Source organism: Loxodonta africana, chromosome 9 (assembly GCF_030014295.1).
Source record: "Loxodonta africana isolate mLoxAfr1 chromosome 9, mLoxAfr1.hap2, whole genome shotgun sequence".
In the NCBI taxonomy this organism is placed as follows: domain Eukaryota; kingdom Metazoa; phylum Chordata; class Mammalia; order Proboscidea; family Elephantidae; genus Loxodonta; species Loxodonta africana.
The window spans coordinates 4,061,844-4,085,927 of NC_087350.1; the positions used below are offsets into that span (position 1 = coordinate 4,061,844).

The following is a 24,084-nucleotide window of genomic DNA, read 5'->3' on the forward strand; positions in this document are numbered from 1 at the left end:
CTTCCTCCACCAGCATGTTAACATGCGCAAAACGACACAAGGGTTCCACCACTGCAGCAACACGGAATCTTCCAGAGCAACTAAGGAGACGAAGACATGCATGCCCGAGAAGCAAGGACGAACCCCAGCTGGTAGTCCACGTGGGAAAAGAAATCTGAGGCAATTCTGAGCAGCAGAAACCCCATTTCTCGCCCTTGTTTCTGCTCTGGTTCCTACAAGTGTGAGCCTTTCAACACACCTTGGCACCCTCCTCCTACATTTCCCTAGCCTGATGATAGCTACCCTATAAAGGCCTGCAGGGAATGTCACTAGCGGGTACACCTGCCTCTACTAATGTCTGGGGAGAAAGCATCAAGAATGGGACATGCCTAACACGACTCCACCCGGCATCCTGGGACTACTCCACTGGGAGTGCACCCTGGCTTCTTGGCTTGTCACCTGCCACTAAGTCAGCCCCTGACTCCTGGCAGCCCCGTGCACAATAGATCGAAACTTGGCCCGTCGCTGCACCACCCCCAGGGTCAGCTGCGGATGATATGCCTGTGATCCAAGCAGATGATGGCTGATTTTCTGGAGCAGACCATCAAGCCTGTCTTCCTAGACTGTCTTAGTCTGGAAGCTCTGCTGAAGCCAGCCTAGCATCGTAACAACAGCCAAGCCTCGACCAGCAGATGGTGGCGGCTGCGCTTCAGGTGCACTGGCTGGGAGCTGAACCCAGCTCTCCCTGTGGAAGGTGAGAATCCTACCACTGAACCACCACTGCTCTCGAGGACTAACTACTTAGGGGCCCCTTTCTGCCCCTTTACAATAGGCTCCGGTTTTGTTTAAGGAGCCCCAAGCCAGGCGGGCTAGAACAGAGCAAAGCATCTCCAAAGCAGATGCTGTGGTTTGGACAGAGAGCGCTTTCTGGCAAACAAGTTCACTCTCAGTCGTTTCAAGCATTCTTTTCTGCAACAAAAGGGACAGAGAAATACCGTGGCTTCTACTACAAGGTACTTGACCTCGGTGCTGAGCAGAGGCAGAGAAAGAAAGGAAAAGTACAAAAATACCATAAACAGGAAGCACTGTGAAATGGGTTTTAGGTCCTCATTGTTTCTCAAAGAGACATAGTGACAGTGAATGACTCACCAGGGCAAGCAGACACGTCCCCACTCAGGTCCTGAATCAAACCCCTGCAAAATAACCAGGCAGAGATTAGCAACACGCTTGTGCTTTTCACTGGGGGATGCGGGGGGCCCCAGCCCTGCGTGCACGTTCCTCTGATGGTACCTGCCGGATCCGTGCTCGTGGTGCAGAGTGACGCAGGCGGTGGCGTGCGGGCTCCAGGCACAGTAGGGGTCTCGTGCTAACACGCAGTCCACACACGTGCTGTGCTTTCCACAGAAGGCCACGGGGGCCTGGACCGTGCCCGAGTTGGAGCCAGCATAGACAAATCTTTTGCCCTGTGGATATGAAACAGAGGTGAGAACAAGCATTTGGGAAAAGGCATATGGCAAAAAAAAAATATCAATATTGCTGTCTGCTTATTTACTAGGCTCACAGAAGACAATGACAAAGCACCTTCAAGCTACCCATCAAGAAGAAAGCCCGCCTAATCCAGAACTGAGGACTCCCTGGGTAGTGCCAACAGCTAATGTGCTTGCCTGCTAACTGAAAGGTTGGAGGTTGAAGTCCACTCAGAGGCGCTTTGGAACAAAGGCCTGGTAATCTACTTTTGAAAATTCAGTCACTGAAAACCTTTGAGCACAGGTGTACTCTGACACAAGTGGGGTTGCTGTGTGTCAGTCAGACTTGACTCTGTGGTAAGTGGTTCCTTACTCCCCGATTCCGTAGTCTTCTGAAACACCTGGTTTGGGACATTACACCTTTTAGACCAGACTCCACTACCAGATAAGAACACGATACACCCGCCAACCTAGCAGCCAGCCTACCTGGCTTACTGATCTTTTTCTCTCATCAAATCCTGACTAAATGAGGTTTCACCACACCAAAGGTCCACGTGAAACACAGACAGACATCTGAAGGAACGGCAAGCTCTTTAGAGCTTTAGATTCGGCCACTTGACTTTTAGTCTACCTTTGCCTGTATCTGTCTTAAAAAACCATGTTGGTTAACATCAAAAGATCCTCAAATTTATGAACAAATGAGCATTTTAAAGTCGGGTGAAATACTGTCTTATCCTCCAAGGAAACATTCTAAACTAACTTCAGAGCCGGGCTCAAGATCAAAGTCCTCGGTGCTGACTGAGATATCAGGATTTGTACCACATCAAAGGCCTGCAAGGTGCAGACCCCTCGGGGGTGAAGCACCAATGGGAACCTGGGCGCACGGCACGTGGGAGAAGAGACTCCCTTTAGTCAATGGGTTAGAAACACAATGATGACAAACAGCAGAAAGAGCCGGGCCCATATAAGCGGGAAGACAAGGCCATGTGCCGGCCAATCTGTAAGAAGGACAGGCATGGTGCCTCAGACCACGTTTCGGGGAATCACGTGTTCGTGGAGGCTGTGGACACAATTCCCTGGGTGGAAGGCCAACCTGACTGCTTCAAAAGTCCAGCTGGGCCTGGTGGAGGACACCCCGTGAGGGCCACACACACTAGATGAAGATAGAACATAGCCCTGGGACACCCAGGGGGGACCCCTGCCTGAGAACACTCACCAGTGAGAGGTGGGGGTGGCTATGATTGGGGGTGTAGGGAAGGTCCAGCCCAGGCCGAGCCCAGTCACCTGCTCTGCAGGCCACCCGACACCCAACGCCCACTTCTCCCTCCCCAGTTAGTGAAGACCAAATGGAAGAGAGAAAAAAAAACCCATCTTGTAACAACAAGGCCTCTCAGGGCCCCGATGCAGAAGAAGCAAGAACAGTGGGGAGTGACCATGAGAGCCCTTACCGAGGACTGCCCCAGCCAGCTCCACTGCGGGGGCTAGAATTAGCGGACAGGCACAGTGAGAAGCAAGACATGTGTAGAGCCTCAGAGTATCTTCCCCATATAACTAGTAACTGGTGGCTTCGGAAAGCCCTACGGAGGGCACGTTCTACTCTGACACACAAGGGGCCAACATGTACAGGCATCCACTTGATGACACCTGGCTTTGGAGGCTTAAGGTGCTGCAAACGGTTATGTCCGTCAGCTGCTAACAGAAGGGTCGGTGATTCAAGTCCACCCAGCAGTTCCTTGGAAGAAAGGCCGGTGATCTACTTCTAAAAAAATCAGCCACTGAAAACCCTATGGAGCAGGGGCAGGGGTTTGCAGACCACGGTTTCAGGGGACATCTAGGTCAACCAGCATAATGAAGTTCATTAAGAAAATGTTCTGCATCCCACTTTGGGGAGTGGCATCTGGGCTCTTCAAAGCCAGCAAGCAGCCATCTAAAATGCATCAATTGGTCCCAACCCACCTGGTGCAAAGGGTAAGGAGGAACATCAAAGACATAAGGACAATATGGGTCCAAGAGACAGAAAAGGCCACATAAACCAGAGACTCCATCAGCCTGAGACCAGAAGAACTAAATGGTGCCCGGCTACCACCAATGACCACCCTGACAGGGAACACAACTGAGAGTCTCTGACAGAGCAGGAGAAAAGTGGGGTACAGAACTCAAATTCTAGTAAAAAGACCAGACTTAATGGTCTGACTGAGACTGGAGAGACCCCAGAAGACATGGACCCCAGACTCTCTGTTAGCTCAAAACTAAAACCATTCCCGAAGTCAACTCTTCAGATGAAGATTAGACTGGACTATAAGATATTGCGTGGTTTAAAGTCAGGAAAGGTGTGGGTCAAGGTTGTATTCTTTCACCATACCTATTCAATCTGTATGCCGAGCAAATAATCTGAGAAGCTGGACTACATGAAGACGAACTTGGCATCAGGATTGGAGGAAGACTCATTAACAAGCTGTGTGATGCAGATGACACAACCTTGCTTGCTGAAAGTGAAGAGGACTTGAAGCACTTACTAATGAAGATCAAAGACTGCAGCCTTCAGTATGGATTACACTTCAACATAAACAAAAATCCTCACAAATGGACCAATAAGTAACACCATGATAAACGGAGAAAAGACTGAAGTTCTCAAGGATTTCATTTTACTTGGATCCACAGTCAACACCCACGGAAGCAGCAGTCAAGAAATCAAAAGATGCGTTGCATTGGGCAAATCTGCTGCAAAGGACTTCTTCAAAGTGTTGAAAAGCAAAGATGTCACCTTGAAAGGTGTCCTGATCCAAGCCATGGTATTTTCAATCGCGTCCCATGCATGTGACAGCTGGACAATGAATAAGAAGACTGAAGAAGAACTGATGCCTTGCCGTGTTGGTGAAGAATACTGAATATACTACAGACTGCCAAAAGAATGAACAAATCTGTCTCGGAAGAAGTGCAGCCAGAATGGTCCTTAGAAGCAAGGATGGTGACACTGTGTCTTACACACTTTTGACACGTTGTCAGGAAGGATCAGTCTCTGAAGAAGGACGTCGTGCTTGGTAAAGTAGGTCAGTGGAAAAGAGGAAGACTCTCGAAGAGATGGACTGATATAGTGGCTTGCAACAATGGGCTCAAGCATAACAATGATTGAGAGCATGGCGCAGGACCGGGCAGTGTTTCCTGCTGTGGTACATAGGGTCACTATGAGTTGGAACCGACTCGACAGCACATAACAACAACAACAATCTAAGACATAAAATACACTTGTGAGAGTGCGCTTCTTGGCTCAAGTCGACCCATGAGACTGAATGGGCAGCTTTTGTCCAGAGGTGAGATGAGAAGGCAGAAAGGGACAGGAGCTGGTTGAATGGACACGGGAAATACAGGGTGGAAAGGGGGAGTGTGCTGTCACATTATAGGGAGAGCAACTAGGGTCACATAATAACATGTGTATAATTTTTTTATGAGAAACTAACTTAAACTGTAAACTTTCACTTAAAGTACAATTAAAAAAAAAAAAAGAAAACCCTAAGGAGCACAGTTCTACTCTGACAGACATGGGTCGCCAGGAGATGGCGAGGACTCAGCAGCAACTGGGTTTTCTGGCGGTGCTTTACCCATGTCCACAGATGCTTTGGTGCACCTCCCTCCAGGAGGCGGCGGGTAATCACTCCCCTCCGGGTATGCGCAGGACTCATGTCTAACAAACGGGCTGGAAAAAGACACAGTGGCTTTGAGCCCAGTGGTCAGGCCCCGTCCCTCTGCGTGCTGCCCAGGGCTGTGGAGGGGCAGCCTGACAGGGTCTGGACCCACTCACTGGCTGGTGACCAGTGCCAGGAGCTAACTGCTGCAGGAGCTCTCTGAAGGGCTGAGGCTTCGGCCACAGCTGGAGAGGGCTGCTCAGGGGCATCTAAGGTCAAACCAGACAGCTGGTACTGAACGAGTATGGACTCAGTAGGACAACAGAGTAAGGCCTTCAGAACTGGAAGGTGCAGTGGGAGAGGCGGGCGCTGGGTGGGCCACACACGCACAGGAGATGCAACATGTGGCCGCTCTTGCAAATTCTGCCAACCCTCCAGAGCCCAGTCAGCCCAGCAAGCCACAGAGCAGGGTCCACCCAAGGTCCTGCTGGTGCTGCGACTTGAAGCAGGTGCTCCAGTCCACAGTCACAGGGTTTGGGTGCAGGCAGGACTCTCTCCGGGATGGCTGCCTCACGTAGCAAGCCCTCCACAGGTGCCGTCTGGAGGAAGGACAGAGCAGCTCCCCCCAGTACAGCGCCATGCTGTCAGAACCCTGCCTGTTAGGCACTCACTGTGTGCTGCTGCCTGTGCTCAGCACTTCGCCGGGGTCATCGCATTAAGCCTCAGGACTACCCAGTGAAGACACACCTCTGCCCTACTGGGGGGCGGGGGGCACTGTGGCACCGAGTGCACAATGCTGTCCAGACTCACACAGCCACGCGCAGTGGAGCTGGGATTCAGAGCCAGGCGGTCTGGCAACCTGCACTCTTCACTGCTCACCCCTCATCTTTAACATGGGGGCAGCACCCATGTCCCAAGGCCACAGCGGGTACCAAGGGAAATGGCATTATAATGGGTCGGCAAACTATGACTAGCAGGACAAACCCAGCCCCCTCTATTTCAGACAGCCTACGAGTGAAGAACAGGTTTTAGATTTAACAGCTGTAAAAAAAATTCAAAAGGGTAATATTTTATGCCATGAAAAATTCTATGAAATGCAGAGTTCAGGTCCATCCATAAGGCTTTATAGGGGTGCAGCCATGCTCACCCGCTTAGGGGTTGCTTGTGGCTGCTTTTGGGCTGCAACAGCTGAGCTGAGTTGTGACCCAGGCTGCATGGCCCCCAAAGCCAAAAAGATGTACTATCCGGCCCTTTACAGAAAAAATTTGCCAACTCTGATGTGAAGAGAACACCCTGTAAATACATACAGACACGAAGTGTTATCATCATCGTCACAGATTTTGATTTTGGCCTGCAAGTAAGCAAGCAGCATCAACCCCATGGCCCACAGAGATCCCCTGAAATCTCACCAAGTTCGTGCACAAGGAGGTGTCTTTGCAGGACAGCGCACACACAACAGGAGCACTGTCCATCTGCTTCAGCTACACAGGGAGGTCATGGCGACTTTCAATAAAGCCCTGTCTCCCCAGGTTTGCTCTCCCACTGTCCCAAACTTCAAACCACAGGGCTCACATAACTGTTTCATTAAGTGCCTGAATGTCGGCTCATTTTGCACGTAAAGGAACCAGAGCCCAGAGGGACACCCCAGGCCCCACCACCAGGGACAGAGCAGGCAGGTGTTGCCCAGGGCTCAGTAACTCTCAGATCACCAAGGCTTGGACACCAGGGCCAGCTTCGCACTATTACTTTACCTTCTTCAAAGAGAGCAGCAGGGTCTGGACAGGCTCAAAGTCTGGGAACAGCTGCGTCTCCTCAATGATGTGCACGCCGCTTTCCAGGCTGACGGCTTTGTGCAGGGCGCCCCTGTCTGCAACGTCAGGGCCCACAGGTTAGTAACGGCGCCCAGAGGGAGAGCAAGGTGTCCAGGTACTGCTGACGACAGCAGCAGGTGCTGCCGCTTCACGCTCAACTCCTCCTCTAAAAAGGTACCCCCAAAGAGATGCCAGCTTTGCATAAAGAGGAAAAAGGAAAAAAAAAAGCCTTTGGCAAAATAAACAATTAGAAACTCAAATGCTGAAGAGTATTCCACACCTTCTTTGTGACAAGTAGATGAACGTTCCATTGCTGGCTCCAACAATCACTTGTAATCAGAGCTGGCATTGTGATGCTGTTTCAGACTCTGGGTCCCATGCAAGATGGTCTCGCACGCCCCCAGCCCTCTGGGTCCCACGCGAGATGGTCTCGCACGCCCCCAGCCCTCTGGGTCCAATGCGAGATGGTCTTGCACACCCCCAGCCCTCTGTGGTGCCCCCACATAAGGGGCAGCCCAGCGAGGAGAGGACAGGCAGTGCTACCTGGCTGAGGCAGCACACACCAGGTGGGGCTCAAAAAACACCCAGGACAGACCTTGGTGTCCTGCCAGCTACCCCACATCTGATGACTGGCTCTCCGTTCCTGAAAAACGTGTTCAAAATTCACAGGCAAAACACCCGAAACGCTTGCCTTCCAGAGCAAATTACAACGTCTCACACACGGGCTCCAAAGAACTGTGCTGTCACTGCCAGATGTCAGAAATGCCACAAAAATGTCTCCTACAGAGCCAGATCTCCTGCACTCACGACTGGTCTTGGCTCCTTGGAAATGGATGTTCCTCTGCCCCAGACCTGAACTCCAGACCACACACTAGTGCTTGCATTTTTACCAAATTCCCCAGTTGACCTGAAGGTCAGAGACTAGCCGCTAAGGCCATCCTCAAAAGATAAAACAAGACTAGACAGGCCCATAAACCAAAACGAGACTAAAGGGTACACCAGCCCTGGGGCAAGGACTAGAGGACAGGAGGGAACAGGAAAGCTGGTAACAGGGAGCCCACGGTTGAGAGGGGAGAGTGTTGACATGTCATGGGGTTGTTAACCACTGTCATAAAACAATATGTGTACTGTTTAATGAGAAACTAGTTTATTCTGTAAACCTTCATCTAAAAAAAAAAAAAAAAAAACTAAAGCACAATTAAAAAAAAAAGATGAATCAGATTTCCCCACCTAGTCCGCCCAAGGCCAGGAGCTACCCCAGATGACCGTGGGGTGCTGGCAGACACACCTGTGCTGATGAACATCACGTCACAGACAGTCCCGTCCAGGGCCTGCACCCTGTCCACCACGATCTGGGTGTAGTTCACGTCCTTCTTAATTAACCGGGGCCTGTTGTCGGTTGGGGTGACAGAGTCGTCCATCAAAGGGTGGTCTTTGACGAACTGCAGTGTCTTGTCAGGCAAGTTCAGGGAGCTGGTGAAGTTGGCCGCTCTGGCCTCACTGTTGATGCACTGTGGGAGAAACCGCACGCCCTGAGCACTGTGCGGAGCTGTGCACCTACACGGCCACAGCACCAAGCCTCCATGCTACCACGCACACCCATGTGGCCACGGCACCACACCTCCCCCTTGCCACGCGTACCCACATGGCCACGGCACCGTGTCTCTGCACTGCCAGACATACCCACACAGCCATGGCACCGCACCTCCGTGCTGCCAGACACAGCCACATGGCCACGGCACCGCACCTCCCCACTGCCACGCATACCCATGTGGCCATGGTACCGCGTCTCCGTGCTGCCGGACATACCCACACAGCCATGGTACCGCACCTCCGTGCTGCCAGACGCACACTCAGAAAACACAAAGTGAGTCTCTTGAAAAAAGAGGCAGCAGTGAAAACCTGAGGTGCCCTCCCCCCAGGAATCTGAAGACCCAGTTATAAAGCGTATGAGAAGTGCCACTGCTTTTTTATCTATAAGGTATCATTTTGCTGCCTGACATATAATCAAGTAGTTTTCTTCTGTTTATAACTGAAAAAGGACTTAAACCTTTCGGAATTGAGAAACACGGAGCATTTGATAGCATGCCTGTGACAATACCCCTCGAAATAGTCCAGCCCTGTGTAGCCTAAAAGCTCAAGGGCATGAACTTGGTCTTTTCTGTCCTCGCTCCCGATGTACGTAAACCAAAGTGCGTGCCAAGTGAACAAAAAGTGCTCTGGGGGAAGATCACTGGCTTTGTCCCCAGTGTGCACAGCTGGAGTGGTGACAGACACCCACAGACAATGGCCTTCCTGGGCGGGGGGCTCCGGGGACCCCACCAGTCTCCTAGCTCAAGCCGGTGCGACACTGCCCGACACACCCACTCATGCTTGTGGAAAGTGGATGGATGTGTCAGACAAGCCTACAGATCCACATTCATTTCTACGTGAAACTCGTGAGATTTAGGAGACAACGTGACTCACTGACGACCACACAGTGTCGCTCATCAGAGCACTGAGGCCTTTACCAGAAGGTCGTGTATTTCTCTGCAGGAGACTGAAACCGAAACCTGCCACATTTTACTGTGCACGTACTCCCCTAACACCCCTCCACCAGCTAGAGCAGGCTTCCTGTGTGCGCCGTGTAGCCAGAGCGGCTGTACAACGTGTGTGTTAGAAGGAAGCAGCAGAAGGACCAGTGGTGCCCACTGGCCTTTCCCAGGCATGGTGGCATGGGCGGGGGGGGGGGGGCGGGGTGGTCTCTGTATCCCTGGGGACAGCCCCTGTGAGCAGCGCCGGGAGACCTGGTGCAGCCAGGTCAGCTGAAGCTGCAAGGGTGCTTATGTCAGGCCCCACCCCGGGAGGAAAAATGTCCCCTCCTGCACTCACCGCTCCAGGACGCGGCCTGGGCACCACCCCATTGTAGCGCACCCACTTGGTATGCGACTGCTCCACTGTGGCGCTCTGCATGTACTTCCCATGGGAGAAGACCTCCTCCACCGCGGACAGGTTGTAGGCACACACCGCCGACAGCCCCACATTGTTCCTGGGCAGGAAACAGAGGGTGTAACGGCCAGCCAGGGTGCCGGCGAGACGGCAGCCCCAGGGCAGACCCGCACGGGCACTCACAGCTGTGGGGTGAAGACAGCGTAGAACACGGGCTCCTTCAGCCACGGGCCCCGGAGAACAAACACGTCCTGCAGCATGTTGAAGACAAGGTTGCTGTCCGGTTTGGAGCAGATCAACCGGGCTTTCAGGAAGGAGGTCCACTTCTTCTGCAATGTCCTCAGTCCTCCCTGGTCGCCCTGAAATCCGAAAGATACGTGTAGAAGAGAACACACTTACTCCCCACCAGCAGGTGAGGCCTTGTTGGGCCCAGTGCCTGCCCGTGCCAGCAGGTGAGACCATGCCACGTCCAGCTCCTGCCCACACCAGCAGCTAAGACCGTGCCGGGCCCAGTGCCTGCCCGCACCAGCAAGTGAAACTGTGCCAGGCCCAGCTTCCGTCCATGCCAGCAGGTGAGACCATGTGAGGCCCAGTGGCCTGCCCATGCCAGCAGGTCAGACCATGCCAGGCCCAGCTCCTACTGGCACCAGCAGGCTGCGGGGCCTCTCAGGCCCCAGATAATCAGGCCAAGTGAGGCAGGTGAAAGCTAAAGAACCTGCAACTGACCCTTCCGTGACCCACAGCACAGCTTCTATGCCAGCTTGAGTCATGGACGTGTCCCCTCGTTAAAACACTAGACTGAAGCAAACAGCCAAAAACCCATTTGATTACAGCTAAAAAACAATACTCAATTCTGCCCAACACTCATTTCCCAGTAGCGAAGACAGACACACCACTTTTCTGACAAACGTTTCACTTCCTTGGCCTTTGCCTGTGTCCACTCTCCAGGCACAGGAACCACCAGTTAACTACACGTGTGCAGGTCTGGTCTCCCCAGAAGAACATGCCTATTTGAGAGGTTCTGCCCTTTACTTCTTTTCTGGCTCCCCAACCAACCTGCCAAAGTGCTTTGAAGCTACTAGGGTCTTCACGAACACTTTTGAGTGACCTGAAAACCAAGAGAAAAACGTAAAACCTGTGTGACTTTGAGGGCAGTGGTGGTTCAGCGGTCGAACTGTCGCCCTCGTAGGGAGACACAGGTTGGATTCCTGGCCAATGCACCTCACGAGCAGCTACCACCCAGCTGTCACTGGAGGCTTGTGCGTTGTTAGGGTGCTGCACACGTTTCAGGGGAGCTTCCCAGCTAAGAGGGACCAGGAAGAAAGGCTCGATGATCTACTTGGGAAAATCAGCCAACGAAACCCTGTGGATCACAACAGTGCAATCCTGCTGCCCCTGGGGTTGCTCTGAGTCAGGGCCAACTCAACGGCAGCTAACGACAACAACAACTCACTTCACTTACCTGGAGAGAAACACCGAAAATGCCAGCTCTGAATGCAGAAGGCGTCTTTATTCTGGACAAAATGAAAGCCCGCCCTTCCCCACCCTGACTCTGTGATCATGGAAAGCTGAGTTTCTTTTTTATGAAAGAATGTTATTTTCTTCCTTTATGTTTTACCACGAGGTAATTTCCACCATGTCTGTGGTCATTGGTTTCATCTGGCTCTGAGCTGGCAGGAGTCACCGATAACCTGTCTGCACGATGGCTCTGCAAGCCTGAGCAGGAGGCAGGTAACGGGGTGCCCAGGGCAAGGGGGTGCTCCTGCTGCCTTAAAGTCGCAGGTAGAGAGATTGTGGAAAAGAAAAGAGAGATACTTAAGACCTGCAGAGAACCCTGAGGCTTCCGTTTGGGGATGTGTGTGCATGCTATATGGGGGACCCCAAATCTCTGCTGACATTCCTGAGACCCCACACACACAGGCATCGTGTACACGGTAACAAGTCACTGGTGAGTCAGGGAAGGGCTGCTGGGGCAGGTCTGACCACTTGCTTCCTGATGGTCACATGGCTGAGAGGATGGGAGAAGCCTCTGGGGCTCCTGGCCGCACTGCTCCAAGGGGCCGTGGCCAATACTCAGAAGCACCGTCCCACACTCCTCCTCCTCTGTTACAGCCTGCGGCCCAGGCGCAGCGTGACCGTGCCAGGGTGGTCTTGCCTGCAAAATTGGGGGCACAGCAGCTGCTGAGGGCAGCTGCAGCATCTAGTCGCGCATCCTGGCTAGAGTGCTGGCAAAGCACTTGATAGACGTGCAGGTGTTCAGAGCACCTGTCTATGTCTCATGCTCACAGTCACTAAGGCAGGAACATCAAAGCACCCACCTGGTGCACTGTAGGCATGAAACAACAGCCTCTGTGATGATCGAGGACTTCGATGGTGGCCACTAAAGCAAGGGCAACCAGAGACGCTGAACAGGGTTCACAAAAGATTTCAGACTAAGATAGACTAGAAAGAAAGGCCTGGCTATTTACTTCTGAAGATCAGCCAATGAAAACCTGACGGATCACATGGTCTGAACAGCATCCAATCACAGAGATGCCACAGGACTGCGCAGTGTTTCATCCACTCTCTGCTGTGTGGGGCACCATGAGTTGGGGGCCAACTCGGTGGCAGCTAACGACAGCACAGAGCAACTGTACTTCTAAAGCTTTCAATTCGGGGAAACGTGGAGCTGCCCCAAGCTAAGTGGTTGGTCAGTGGCATTCACACTCAGCTCAGCTGCCGTGTGTGCTGTGCAGTTCCTGACGGTTGTGGAAGCTTGGTCCTTCGGTTGGTCTCCCAGGAACTGTCACCTCCGATCAGCCCAACAGTGCACGTCTGTCATGCATCCCGCACGGTCAGCCCATCAGTGCGCATGTGTCACGCATCCCACACTGCGCCTGCGGGTCAGCAATTCAAAGCTTCCCTACCCCAGTATGGACCTCAAGCTTCGTGTCTCAACGAACATCTTAGGATCAGTCATTCTAAAGTTCTTGCTTCTCAATGTTTCACTCCTACGTTAGTTATAAGAGCCAAATGGTAAAATTCCAATTTCATTATGCCTTGGTTAATACAGTGAAAAAACAGTACCTGTTTATAACCTGGGGGAGGCTTGGGGAAGATGTGATCAAAAAAGAGTTTCCTGAAAATAAGGGGCCCGGCCGTCCTGCGATGGGTGTGAATACGCCAGGAAAATAACCAGAGCTACAGCAGAAGTAACCTTCCACATGACAGGCCCTCCATCAACACTTAGATTGTTGCAGGAGAGAATAAAGTGGCAGACACACAGACATGTCAGGCAGATACATGGACGTGTCAGGTGAAGCCTAAAGTCTGGGACAAGTAACTAATTTTCAGATAACCCATCGCCACAGGCCAGGACAAAAAGACAATGAAGACTGAGCAGTGCCCCACCTTGCACACTCTGGCTACCCTTGGTATCATCAGCTTGAAAACAAACTCGTACTCCACAGACACCTCCATGAAGAAGAAGTACACTTTGTCATCCTCGCCCTCTGTGTCATTGAGGTTTCTTCGTATCACGTCTGCGAAGATGAAGCTGGGCTCTGTGGAGAGGAGACAGCCCTGAGATCTCGGCACGTGAGCTGTGTTACCACCCAGCATCGGCCGTGCAAGCCTCTGGTCCCCAGTCTGTGTTCACAGATGGAAGACTTAGTATTGGTAAGATGTCAAAGCCACCCAAAGTGATCTACAGATTCAATGCAATCCCCGCAAAAATCCCAACCACCTTCTTTGCAGAAATGGGAAAGCCGATCCTCAAATCCATACGGAATCACAGGGGCCCCCATCAGCCAAAACAATCTTGAAAAAGAACAAAGCAGGATTCACAGGTCTCCATTTTAAAATATACTATAAAGGCACACTAATCAGAACAGTGGCACTGGTATAGGACAGACACATACATACCAGTGGACCATCACCAGGCCAGAAAGCTCTGCTCAAGGGGACATCTCCAGGGATGCCCTGCTCCAGACCCCAGGTGCAGGAATGATGATACTGCTGAGCCCCTTAGAGCACCCAGCCTGCCCTCCTCAGCCTCAGAGCAGCAGGACCCCATTGAGGTCCATCCCTGAGAAGCCTGCCTGGGCTTCCTCACTGTCAGCCTTGGGACCCCAGGGAGCCAGACCCATCGTTCTTGGGGATCCATCTGTAAAATACGCATTTGCAGGTTTAAATAATAACCCCTCAGCCAACAAATCCAGGTGCCCAGCAGCTCTGGAGTGACCAGCTGTTCCTCATCTCTGGCCGTAGCATCTGCCCCCCAGACCACCCCACCTGTGGAGAAGCTGGGAGGCTGGAACACTAAGGGCTGCGCCTCATCTCTGGCCGTGGCATCTGCCCCCAGACCACCCCACCTGTGGAGAAGCTGGGAGGCTGGAACACTAAGGGCTGTGCCTCATCTCTGGCCGTGGCATCTGCCCCCAGACCACCCCACCTGTGGAGAAGCTGGGAGGCTGGAACACTAAGGGCTGCGCCTCATCTCTGGCCGTGGCATCTGCCCCCAGACCACCCCACCTGTGGAGAAGCTGGGAGGCTGGAACACTAAGGGCTGTGCCTCATCTCTGGCCTTGGCATCTGCCCCCCAGACCACCCCACCTGTGGAGAAGCTGAGAGGCTGGAACACTAAGGGCTGTGCCTCATCTCTGGCCGTGGCATCTGCCCCCAGACCACCCCACCTGTGGAGAAGCCGGGAGGCTGGAACACTAAGAGCTGTGCCTCATGTCTGGCCATGGCATCTGCCCCCAGACCACCCTACCTGTGGAGAAGCTGAGAGGCTGGCACACTAAGGGCTGCGCCTCATCTCTGGCCGTGGCATCTGCCCCCAGACCACCCCACCTGTGGAGAAGCCGGGAGGCTGGAACACTAAGGGCTGCGCCTCATCTCTGGCCTTGGCATCTGCCCCCCAGACCACCCCACCTGTGGAGAAGCTGAGAGGCTGGAACACTAAGGGCTGCGCTTCATCTCTGGCCGTGGCATCTGCCCCCAGACCACCCCACCTGTGGAGAAGCCGGGAGGCTGGAACACTAAGAGCTGTGCCTCATCTCTGGCCGTGGCATCTGCCCCCAGACCACCCCACCTGTGGAGAAGCTGGGAGGCTGGAACACTAAGGGCTGTGCCCACAAGAAAAGTCCCAAGTGAGCAGGCATGTGCCCTCTGCACCTTGGACACCGGACTCCGAGCACACGCTGTCTGGAGGCAGTAAAGAACAGAGCTCTGATCTGATGAGGCATCTTGAGGTTGTCCACAGAGGCCAACACCAATCTGCATCTCTCTGACCTTTGATATGACCGTGGAACTACATGCCCCATCTGATCCATCTGAGCAGGCCTACCCTCAGAAGCTCACTGCTCATGAAGCCACCCCAAATCGATTTTCACAGGGAGCAAAGCTACTTAGAACAGTGCCCTGCCACAGGAGAAAAAAGCACAAACACGCTCTTGGATTCCGGCTCAGGCAGCCCCAGGCAGTGACAGACGCATCCCCAAGGCACCTAGGACCTGCCATCTGGTCCTCTGAGTCAACTGGTGCCTCTGCAGACTCCCAGCCCGCACCTATGGCCCCATGGGGCGTTCATTACGATCAGCTGAGGAAGCGAGACCGTGGGCCTGGCTTACAGACGGTGCTGTGTGATATACAGGAACCACCCCAAGGCTGACAGCCACAGCACTGCAGCCCCTTGCTGGGACCTCCCTGAAGGACAGTCGTGGAGGGAAACCCTCCCAGAGGGCAGAGCTTTGAGCGGTGCACCTGGCTGTTCACTTCACTTGGAAGAAGAAATGGCCAGATGTGCTGCTGTCTACTGGCTGATTCATGGGCTGCAGCCAGTGGTTTGGCTGGATGGTCAGGGACATGGAAGGAATGTGACTGGAAAACTGGAGACAAGGAGGTATGGGGAAGAGGTATGTGGACAGACCTCTCTGAATGGGCCAAAGAAGTGAAGATATTTGGGTCTCATGTGAATGGCTCATCAAAGGGGGACCTCAGCAGAAGATGATTTGAACAATCAAGTGGACAGGATGATGCATTCTGTGGAAACCAGTCATCCTCTTCCCCCAACCACTCCCAAATTTGTTCATTTGCTCAATGGGCTCATGAACAAAGTGGCCATGCTGGCAGGGATGGAGGTTATGCATGGGCCCAGCAACATGGACTTTCACTCAACAAGGCTGACTTGGCTACAGCAACTGCTGAGTGCCCAATCTGCCAGCAGCAGAGGCCAACACTGTGTCCCTGATGCATTGAGCTGCAGGCCACACCTTCACAGGCAGAGCCAGCAAAGGGAGACATGAACTGGCGCACTTCCGCTGGCAAGGAAATAACCACGCATAGAAATTCACCTTCAGCGGGCGGCTTCTGGTCCTTACCGTTAAGCCAAGGTATAGCGTACTCTGTTCTCAGTGGACTCTGGGAAGAATGGCGAGAGATGATGGGTTCACTTCCCAAAAAGTTATACGATGTCCCGGAGTAAAGTTCTCCATCTGCAGTGGCCCAGGAGGAAAGAGGAAAAGTGAGTAAATATCTCAATCTGGGGAGTCAGTCTAGGGGACAAAACCTCAACACATTTTCTTTGTAACCTCATATAAACACCTCCCGGAAACATGAGGGACCACGTGCCCGACTTTTGGAAGGCACGTTTCTGCTTCCTTCTGCCTCTTCTTCTCTCTGATGTGGATATTGTTGTGCTGTGTTTTATGGGCACCAAGGGGCAGTCACTAAACACAAGAAGTTCCAGCATCCAGTAAAAGGATTGTCAGCATGACAGGTAGAGCATATGGGGCCATGGCCCACTCCCTGGGACCCCTGAGCCCTACCCAGCAGGATGTGGCTCAGCTACAAACCTCCCCCGGGGCAAGAACATTTGCTCACCTTGACCACACGACCCACGGGATCCCCATAAACAATGGGTGTGAAATAACGTTTCCCCACAAATTCAATTCTGGATCATGATGGTGGGCGGTTATCCTTCTCAACGTATACAAAAACTCTGGTTAAATTAGAAAGTAGGAGTTCCTGGGTGGTACAAACAATTAACATGCCTAGCTGCTAACCAAAAGGCTGGAGGTTCCAGCGTACCCAGAGGTTCTTCGGGAGTAAGACCTGGTGATCTCTTTCCAAAAAAACAGCCACTGAAAACCCCATGGAGCACAGTTCTACTCTGACACACATGGGGTCACCATGAGTTGGGGTCGACTTGATGGCAACTGGAATACATATGTAGAGTCACATGTACCTTTCGTAAGAATGGCTAATATTAAAATGAAGCACAGAAAAAGTACTGATAAGCAAAAAGGGACCGGACGCACTTAGTGTGCCATCACACGCACCACCTTCAGGGAACACAGGCATGAGGGGCCAGACTCACCAACCATGACAGACGTATAGCTCTGTGCTGGGTCGAAAGGACATCTTCCTTTGCCATCTTCATGCTTCCCCAGAAACTTAAAGGCTGTTAAGTTCTGTGGTAACCAGTGAACAAAAAGAAAGTATATCACATTTGTGAAGTCATGGAGTAATAGTCTTTGTACATTTAATCTTATAGACCCGCTCTTTCTGGTAGACCAAGCAGAAGAGCAAATGTGTGAGGAGCCAGGGGAGGCCTGCCATCCAGAGCTGCACCTGGTGCTGCTCAGCTCAGGTGTGGACAGCAGCTCCTCCATGTACCTGCTCTGACATGCTGGCCAAGCTATGCACAATCTCAGAGCTTCAGTTTACTCATCTGTAAAATGGGGACGTGTGGGCTTTTAAGATCAATACAGGTGGCATTTCAAAGCACTGGGGGAAACCTGACTATCCAATAAACATAACAGAAAAAAAGACAACAAAAACAAAAGGAAGCTGAATTCCCACCTTGCTCCACCCATCAGAACATATTCCAGATGGATCACTGATCTGAACGCTAAGACGGGAGCCGTGCTGCACGGGACAGCTCAGCAGTGTTTCGGCCTTGGATAACCCTTCTAAGAAAGCCCAAAGCTGTGCAGGGAAAAATGGACAGGGCCCAGGACAGAAAAAACTGGAAAGCCCTTCGTGCAGGAAAAAAACGAGATGAAGTTAGACGACAAGTGACGACCGGGGAAATGCCTGCAAAACGACAGACGAGGTGTTTACACCCCTGAATGTGTGTACAAACAAGCTGCACAAACACTAAGAAACAGGATCTCGTGAGCCAAAGGCAGCAAGGTGCACAAGAGGAAGCCCACACGGGTACCTCGGGCAGGACAGGGCATGTGAACCTGCTGGAAACCCAGGGGCACACAGGATGGGGACAGATGCAGGAACACCCCTCTCTACCCAATAGCCAGGAGGGGCTGCAGCTGATGGGAAACGTGCAGGGCTCCCCATCCGCCTGGGGTTTATAGGCACAGAAAGAGCAATAGTCAACAGGCACTGGGAGACACCGCTGACTGGCCAGCTAAAACCCACGCAGATCTCACCTGTCAGGTGAGGAAAGACGAACTGTGTGATAATACAGCCCACCTGATGGGACCCATTTATCACAGCTCTAAGGGACGTGTGGGGACTATTGGGGAAATCTGAGCAGGGACTGGAGAGGAGGCTTAGGTGTACTGGGGATTGCTGGAGAATTTCTTAGATGAAATGACGAAGCTGGAGTTGATACAGGAGATGTCATTATTCTTAGGAAAGCGTGGGAAGGGTCATAGCTTAACACACACACACACGGATTTTAGCAAATATGGCTAAATGTTCCCATATCTGTGCAATCTAGGTGAGTAACACATACACAAGTGATCAACTTTTCTGTAGGTTTGAAAATTTCTACTTGAAATGAAAATGACAGGTCTAGATTTAAATAAAATACACTATCCCCTTACATCTATAACTGACATACCTATGGAATTTAAGTTTAAACTGCAGTATTTGAAGCTTCTCATTAAAGTTTAGCCTGGAAACCCTTTGATGCTCAAATATGACTTGGTACACATTTTCTGTCCTTAAGGACTTTACACATTCCAGAAGCATGCCCCAATATCAACCTGGACTGCCTGCCTCTGGGGGTGCATGCGCCCCACAGACTCCATGCGAATCTCACCCCAAAGGTCTGCGTGCAAAGCTGATGTTTTCCTAAAGACGTTCCTAATGAGTCCACGCTTTGTCTTGCCACTTGCCTCTGACTCCAAAAATGTTTTTAAACTTCCAGCTAATTTAGGGTTTTAGCAAACTCAGCTTTTCACTACCGCATATTTTATATGTGTTAGGAGCTCCCTTGCATTGATAATTACTGGCCATTGGAATGCAAAAGTTGGAAAGAAGAAGGATCAGTAGCTGGAAAATATAGCCTTGGTGATAGAAACAATGCCAGAGATCTAATGATAGAATTCTGCAAGACCAACAACTTCTTCACTGCAAATACCTTCTTTCACCAACATAAACGGCGACTATACACATGGACCTCACCAGATGCAACACACAGGAATCAAATTGACTACATCTGTGGAAAGAGATGATGGAAAAGCTCAATATCATCAGTCAGAACAAGGCCAGGGGCTGACTGTGGAACAGACCATCAATTGCTCATATGCAAGTTCAAGCTGAAACTGGAGAAAATCAGAGCAAGTCCACGAGAGCCAAAATATGACCTTGAGTATATCCCACCTGAATTTAGAGACCATCTGAAAAATGGATTTGATGCAATGAACAATAGTGACCAAAGACCAGACGAGTTGTGGAATGACATCAAGGACATCATACGTGAAGAAAGCAAGAGGTCATTAAAAAGATAGGAAAGAAAGAAAAGACCAAGATGGATGTCAAGGGAGACTCTGAAACCTGCTCACCAACATCGAGCAGCTAAAGCAAAAGGAAGAATTGATGAAGTAAAAGAACCGAACAGATTTCAAAGGGTATCTCGAGAAGATGAAGTAAAGTATTATAATGACATTGTGCAAAGAGCTGGAGATGGAAAACCAAAAGGGAAGAACACATTCGGCGTTTCTGAAGCTGAAAGAACTGAAGAAAAAAATTCAAGCCTCGAGTTGCAATAGTGAAGGATTCTATGGGGAAAATATTAATGATGCAGGAAGCATCAAGAGAAGATGGAAGGAATACACAGAGTCATTATACCAAAAAGAATTAGTCAATATTCAACCATTTCAAGAGGTGGCATATGATCAGGAACTGATGGTACTGAAGGAAGAAGTCCACGCTGCTTTGAAGGCATTGGCAAAAAACAAGGTTCCAGGAGTTGACGGAATATCAATTGAGATGTTTCAACAAACAGATGCAGCGCTGGAGGTGCTCACTCGCCTATGCCAAGAAATACGGAAAACAGCTTCCTGGCCAACTGACTGGAAGAGATCCGTATTTATGCCTATTCCCAAGAAAGGTGATCCAACCGAACGTGGAAATTGTACAACAATATCAATAATATCACATGCAAGCAAAATTATGCTGAAGATCATTCAAAAATGGCTGCAGCAGTGTATCGACAGGGAACTGCCAGAAATTCAGGCCGGTTTCAGAAGAGGATGTGGAACCAAGGATATCATGCTGATGTCAGAAGGATCCTGGCTGAAAGCAGAGAATACCAGAAGGGTGTTTACCTGTGTTTTACTGACTATGCGAAGGCATTCGACTGTGTGGATCATAACAAATTATGGATAACATTGAGAAGAATGGGAATTCCAGAACGCTTAATTGTGCTCGTGAGGAACCTTTACATAGATCAAGAGGCAGTTGTTCGGACAGAACAAGGGGATACTGATTGGTTTAGAGTCAGGAAAGGTGTGTGTCAGGGTTGTATTCTTTCACCATACCTATTCAATCTGTATGCTGAGCAAAAAATACAAGAAGCTGGACTATATGAAGAAGAATGAGGCATCAGGATTGGAAGAAGACTCATTAACAACCTGCGTCATGCAAATGACACAACCTTGCTTGCTGAAAGTCAAGACTTGAAGCACTTACTAATGAAGATCAAAGACCACAGCCTTCAGTATGGACTACACCTCAATGTGAAGAAAACAAAAATCCTCACAACTGGACCAATAAGCAACATCATGATAAATGGGGAAAAGATTGAAGTTGTCAGGGATTTCATTTTACTTGGATCCACAATCAACAGCCACGGAAGCAGCTGTCAAGAAATCAACAGAAGCATTGCATTGGGTTAATCTGCTGCAAAGGACCTCTTCAGAGTGTTGAAGAGCAGAGATGTCTACTTGAAGACAAAAGGTGCACCTGACCCAAGCCATGGTATTTTTGATAACATCATATGCATGTGAAAGCTGGACACTGCATAAGGAAGACCGAAGGAGAACTGACACCTCTGAATTGTGGTGTTGGTGAAGAATATTGAGTATACCACGGACTGCCAAAAGAACGAACAAATCTGTCCTAGAAGAAATACAACCAGAATGCTCCTTAGAAGCAAGGATGGTGAGACTGCGTCTTACATATTTTGGACACGTTGTCAGGAGGGATCAGTCCCTAGAGAAGGACATCACGCTTGGCAGAGTACAGGGTCAGCGGAAAAGAGGAAGACCCTCAACGAGGTGGATTGACACAGTGGCTGCAACAATGAGCTCAAGCATAACAATGATTGTGAGGATGGCGCAGCAGCGGGCAGTGTTTCGTTCTGTTGTGCACAGGGTCGCTATGAGTCGGAACCAACTCGGCGGCACCTAACGACAACAATGAGCGTTCCCTAAAACCGGAGGGATGTTAGAAAACATGCCTCATTTTCAATTCTCACATGTACTTAAAGTGCCTCCTCCCTGTCTTTGTGATCGTTATATGAACCTCTCATCAGATTTTCTGAACACAATTTCCCCAGTAAGTCATTACAGTCAAATATCCTCTGGTTTTCAATCAAGTGAAGTGAAAAACAAGGCTGAAAGGACAGTCTGAGGAGGGAGGACTTAAACATACAGGAAGATTTCTAATATATTCAGTATATGGATAAGCTAAGAGCCTGATGTACAGAAGAGACCAAAAGATGCACCCTGCTCCTGACAGCTCAGTGCACTCATGTAGTCTCGGGCAAATGGACACCAATCAGTGTGGCCGGGGTGACCTGCACATCAACACGAATCTCAACAGCAGACACAGAGTGGTGTTATTCCAGGACCAGAGAAGCAGACACACCAAAGAGTATGACGGTTAGCTGTACTTGTTAGTTTGGCTAGGCTACAGTCCCAAGCGGTTTGACCAAATACTGAGCTGATGGATATTCCATAGTGTAATTTAATGTAATCACCTTCCATAATGTCATGTAATCAACCCACCAGTTGAAAACGGAGCTTCCTTAGGGTGTGGTCTGCCTCCAGACTATAGATAGATATTTTGTCAGAACTCACTCCCCTCCGCTCTGCACTCTTCCGGTCGCTTGACCTGTGGATCTTAGGATGCAAGCCTGCAGAAGTCTCCAGCCTCTCGCCTGAGCTATGGATCTTGGGATGCAAGCCTGCAGAAGTCCCCAGCCTGTTGCCTGACCTACGGAGTTTGGACTTGCCAGCCTCCATAACTGTGTGAGCCAATCCCTTGAAGTAAATTATTATCTACCTGCCCCTCATATATGTACAGCTCTGATTCTGTTTCTCCAGAGAATGCTAAGACAAAAAGCAAGTGCAAGCCCAGGTCCAGAAGTTCTAACTTTTCTTGCAGATCAGGACCTGCAAAATAGCCAGGTCTTCCTCACAAAACACAAAAGTGAAGGGGAGGAGGAGGGAAGATGATGGGAGGATGCCATACGGGTGCTTGTATCTGACAACACGCACTCTCTATAACGTCCGCCTGGTTCAAGTTCTGCATGGCACCAAGGGCTGGGGGCAGGAGCCCTGCCTGCCCTCAGTCACGGTGACCGACAGGTGAGGACACCATGGCTGGGAGGAGGCTGACAGTCTGACCACTCCGGCACATGGACTCCACATCCTGATGTTGGTGCTACCTAACCGCATTGTGGTGGGGGCCCCCAAGCTGCCCCCACCCCTACAGGGCTGGCCAGTAGTGAATCCTGGTGGAGACAGTCTGTCCCTGCCCCAAGCCACCCTCTGCTTTAACTGCTGACCAGGCTGTACTGTATTAGCAGGGCATGTTCATCCTTACCAGGTGGTCACAGATGGGCTGGAAGGCGTTGGTCCCACACACATAGAGCATGCCGGCATTGAGTGGTTGCAGCACTCGGATGTAGTTGAGGCATTCTGTCTATAAGGAAGAAAAAATACATGTATTAACAATGGCCTGGCTTCACACACCCTCCACCATCCAGCTCATTAGCACTTCCAAATTGCTGACACATTGCATTTCCAAGCACAGATTGCAAGAGCTCAGCACCTATGTCAGCTTGCGTCACGGTGCACTCTGACAGGCCCCTCTGCACATTAGCCGCCTGTCTTGTCCTGACCTCCGAATGCCCATGGCTTCTATGCTCCAGCTCCACCCTGTCCACGTACACTGGGAGGGTCACTGAAAGCCCAGGTCAGTCCTGGGACAAGCGTACATCTTCGGCTGGCCTGACTAACCTGTCTCTGCAGCAGCCACGGCCTGTTCAGGTGCCAGATGGGATTTCATCTCAGTTACTAATTTATACTCAGCAAAGGCCTGGTGACCAAAACAAATGGGAGCTTTTCCCAACTTCTACTAGGGACACCCACTACAGAAAAAAACTGTTTTTACTCTCACTGAACACATACCCCTTTCATTTTGTTCCCGAACATGCTGAAGTGGACACTTGTCCATTGTTTCCTTCGGTCTCTGCTGTATGGCACCCTGCCTGCCACTGCCCTGAGGCGTGCAGCTGAGGCCAGGTCTAGCTCCCCTCCCACCACACCCTGCAGGATGTGTGACTGTGGGCCTGGGCACCGCCCGCCCACCCGCCTGAGGGGAGCCGAGCATGAATGCGGGGGCCTAGAGCTGTGCTCTGAGGCAGGCAGAAAGGCCCCAAGAGAAGAAGACAGATGGCATTTAAGAACCCACAAACTATTTTAGGCTGAAACTTATTTGGATGACATATGCCACAGTCTGAAATTATCTCCACTCAGAACAAAGTTTTCTTTGTGGTGTGGTTTATTTCCAAACTGGTCAGAAACAAATCGCAACCCCTTCTGCCCTCGCTACTGGGGGTGGGTCCTGGTCCCTGGCACAACCTCTACATGAGGGGGAGACACCTGTCATAGGAAATGCCTATATTTCCTGTATTTCCTAGTCCAAGTGTCCGCACTTTGCTAAAGGAGTTCAGCAAAAAATACTCCCTGGTGGGTTTTGTTTTTAATTGTTTAAAAATTAGCCAATAACTCTGAAATAATCGTGACTCAGCTGTCT

The 24,084-nt window shown here is 50.9% G+C and overlaps 1 protein-coding gene across 1 annotated transcript in view; it reads right to left on the bottom strand.

Moving 5' to 3' along the window:
* SEMA4D (semaphorin 4D) overlaps positions 1 to 24,084 on the bottom strand; it is a gene marked incomplete at its 5' end in the record, with an annotated part of 37,153 nt that overhangs the window by 2,772 nt on the left and 10,297 nt on the right. Inside the window, 10 exons of the mRNA XM_023540615.2 lie at positions 1,129 to 1,172; positions 1,270 to 1,442; positions 6,820 to 6,935; positions 8,168 to 8,390; positions 9,751 to 9,907; positions 9,991 to 10,166; positions 13,198 to 13,349; positions 16,170 to 16,283; positions 17,168 to 17,261; positions 22,870 to 22,968. Of these exons, the coding sequence (XP_023396383.2) occupies positions 1,129 to 1,172; positions 1,270 to 1,442; positions 6,820 to 6,935; positions 8,168 to 8,390; positions 9,751 to 9,907; positions 9,991 to 10,166; positions 13,198 to 13,349; positions 16,170 to 16,283; positions 17,168 to 17,261; positions 22,870 to 22,968 (1,348 nt within the window). The remainder of the gene's footprint in view (positions 1 to 1,128; positions 1,173 to 1,269; positions 1,443 to 6,819; positions 6,936 to 8,167; positions 8,391 to 9,750; positions 9,908 to 9,990; positions 10,167 to 13,197; positions 13,350 to 16,169; positions 16,284 to 17,167; positions 17,262 to 22,869; positions 22,969 to 24,084) is intronic.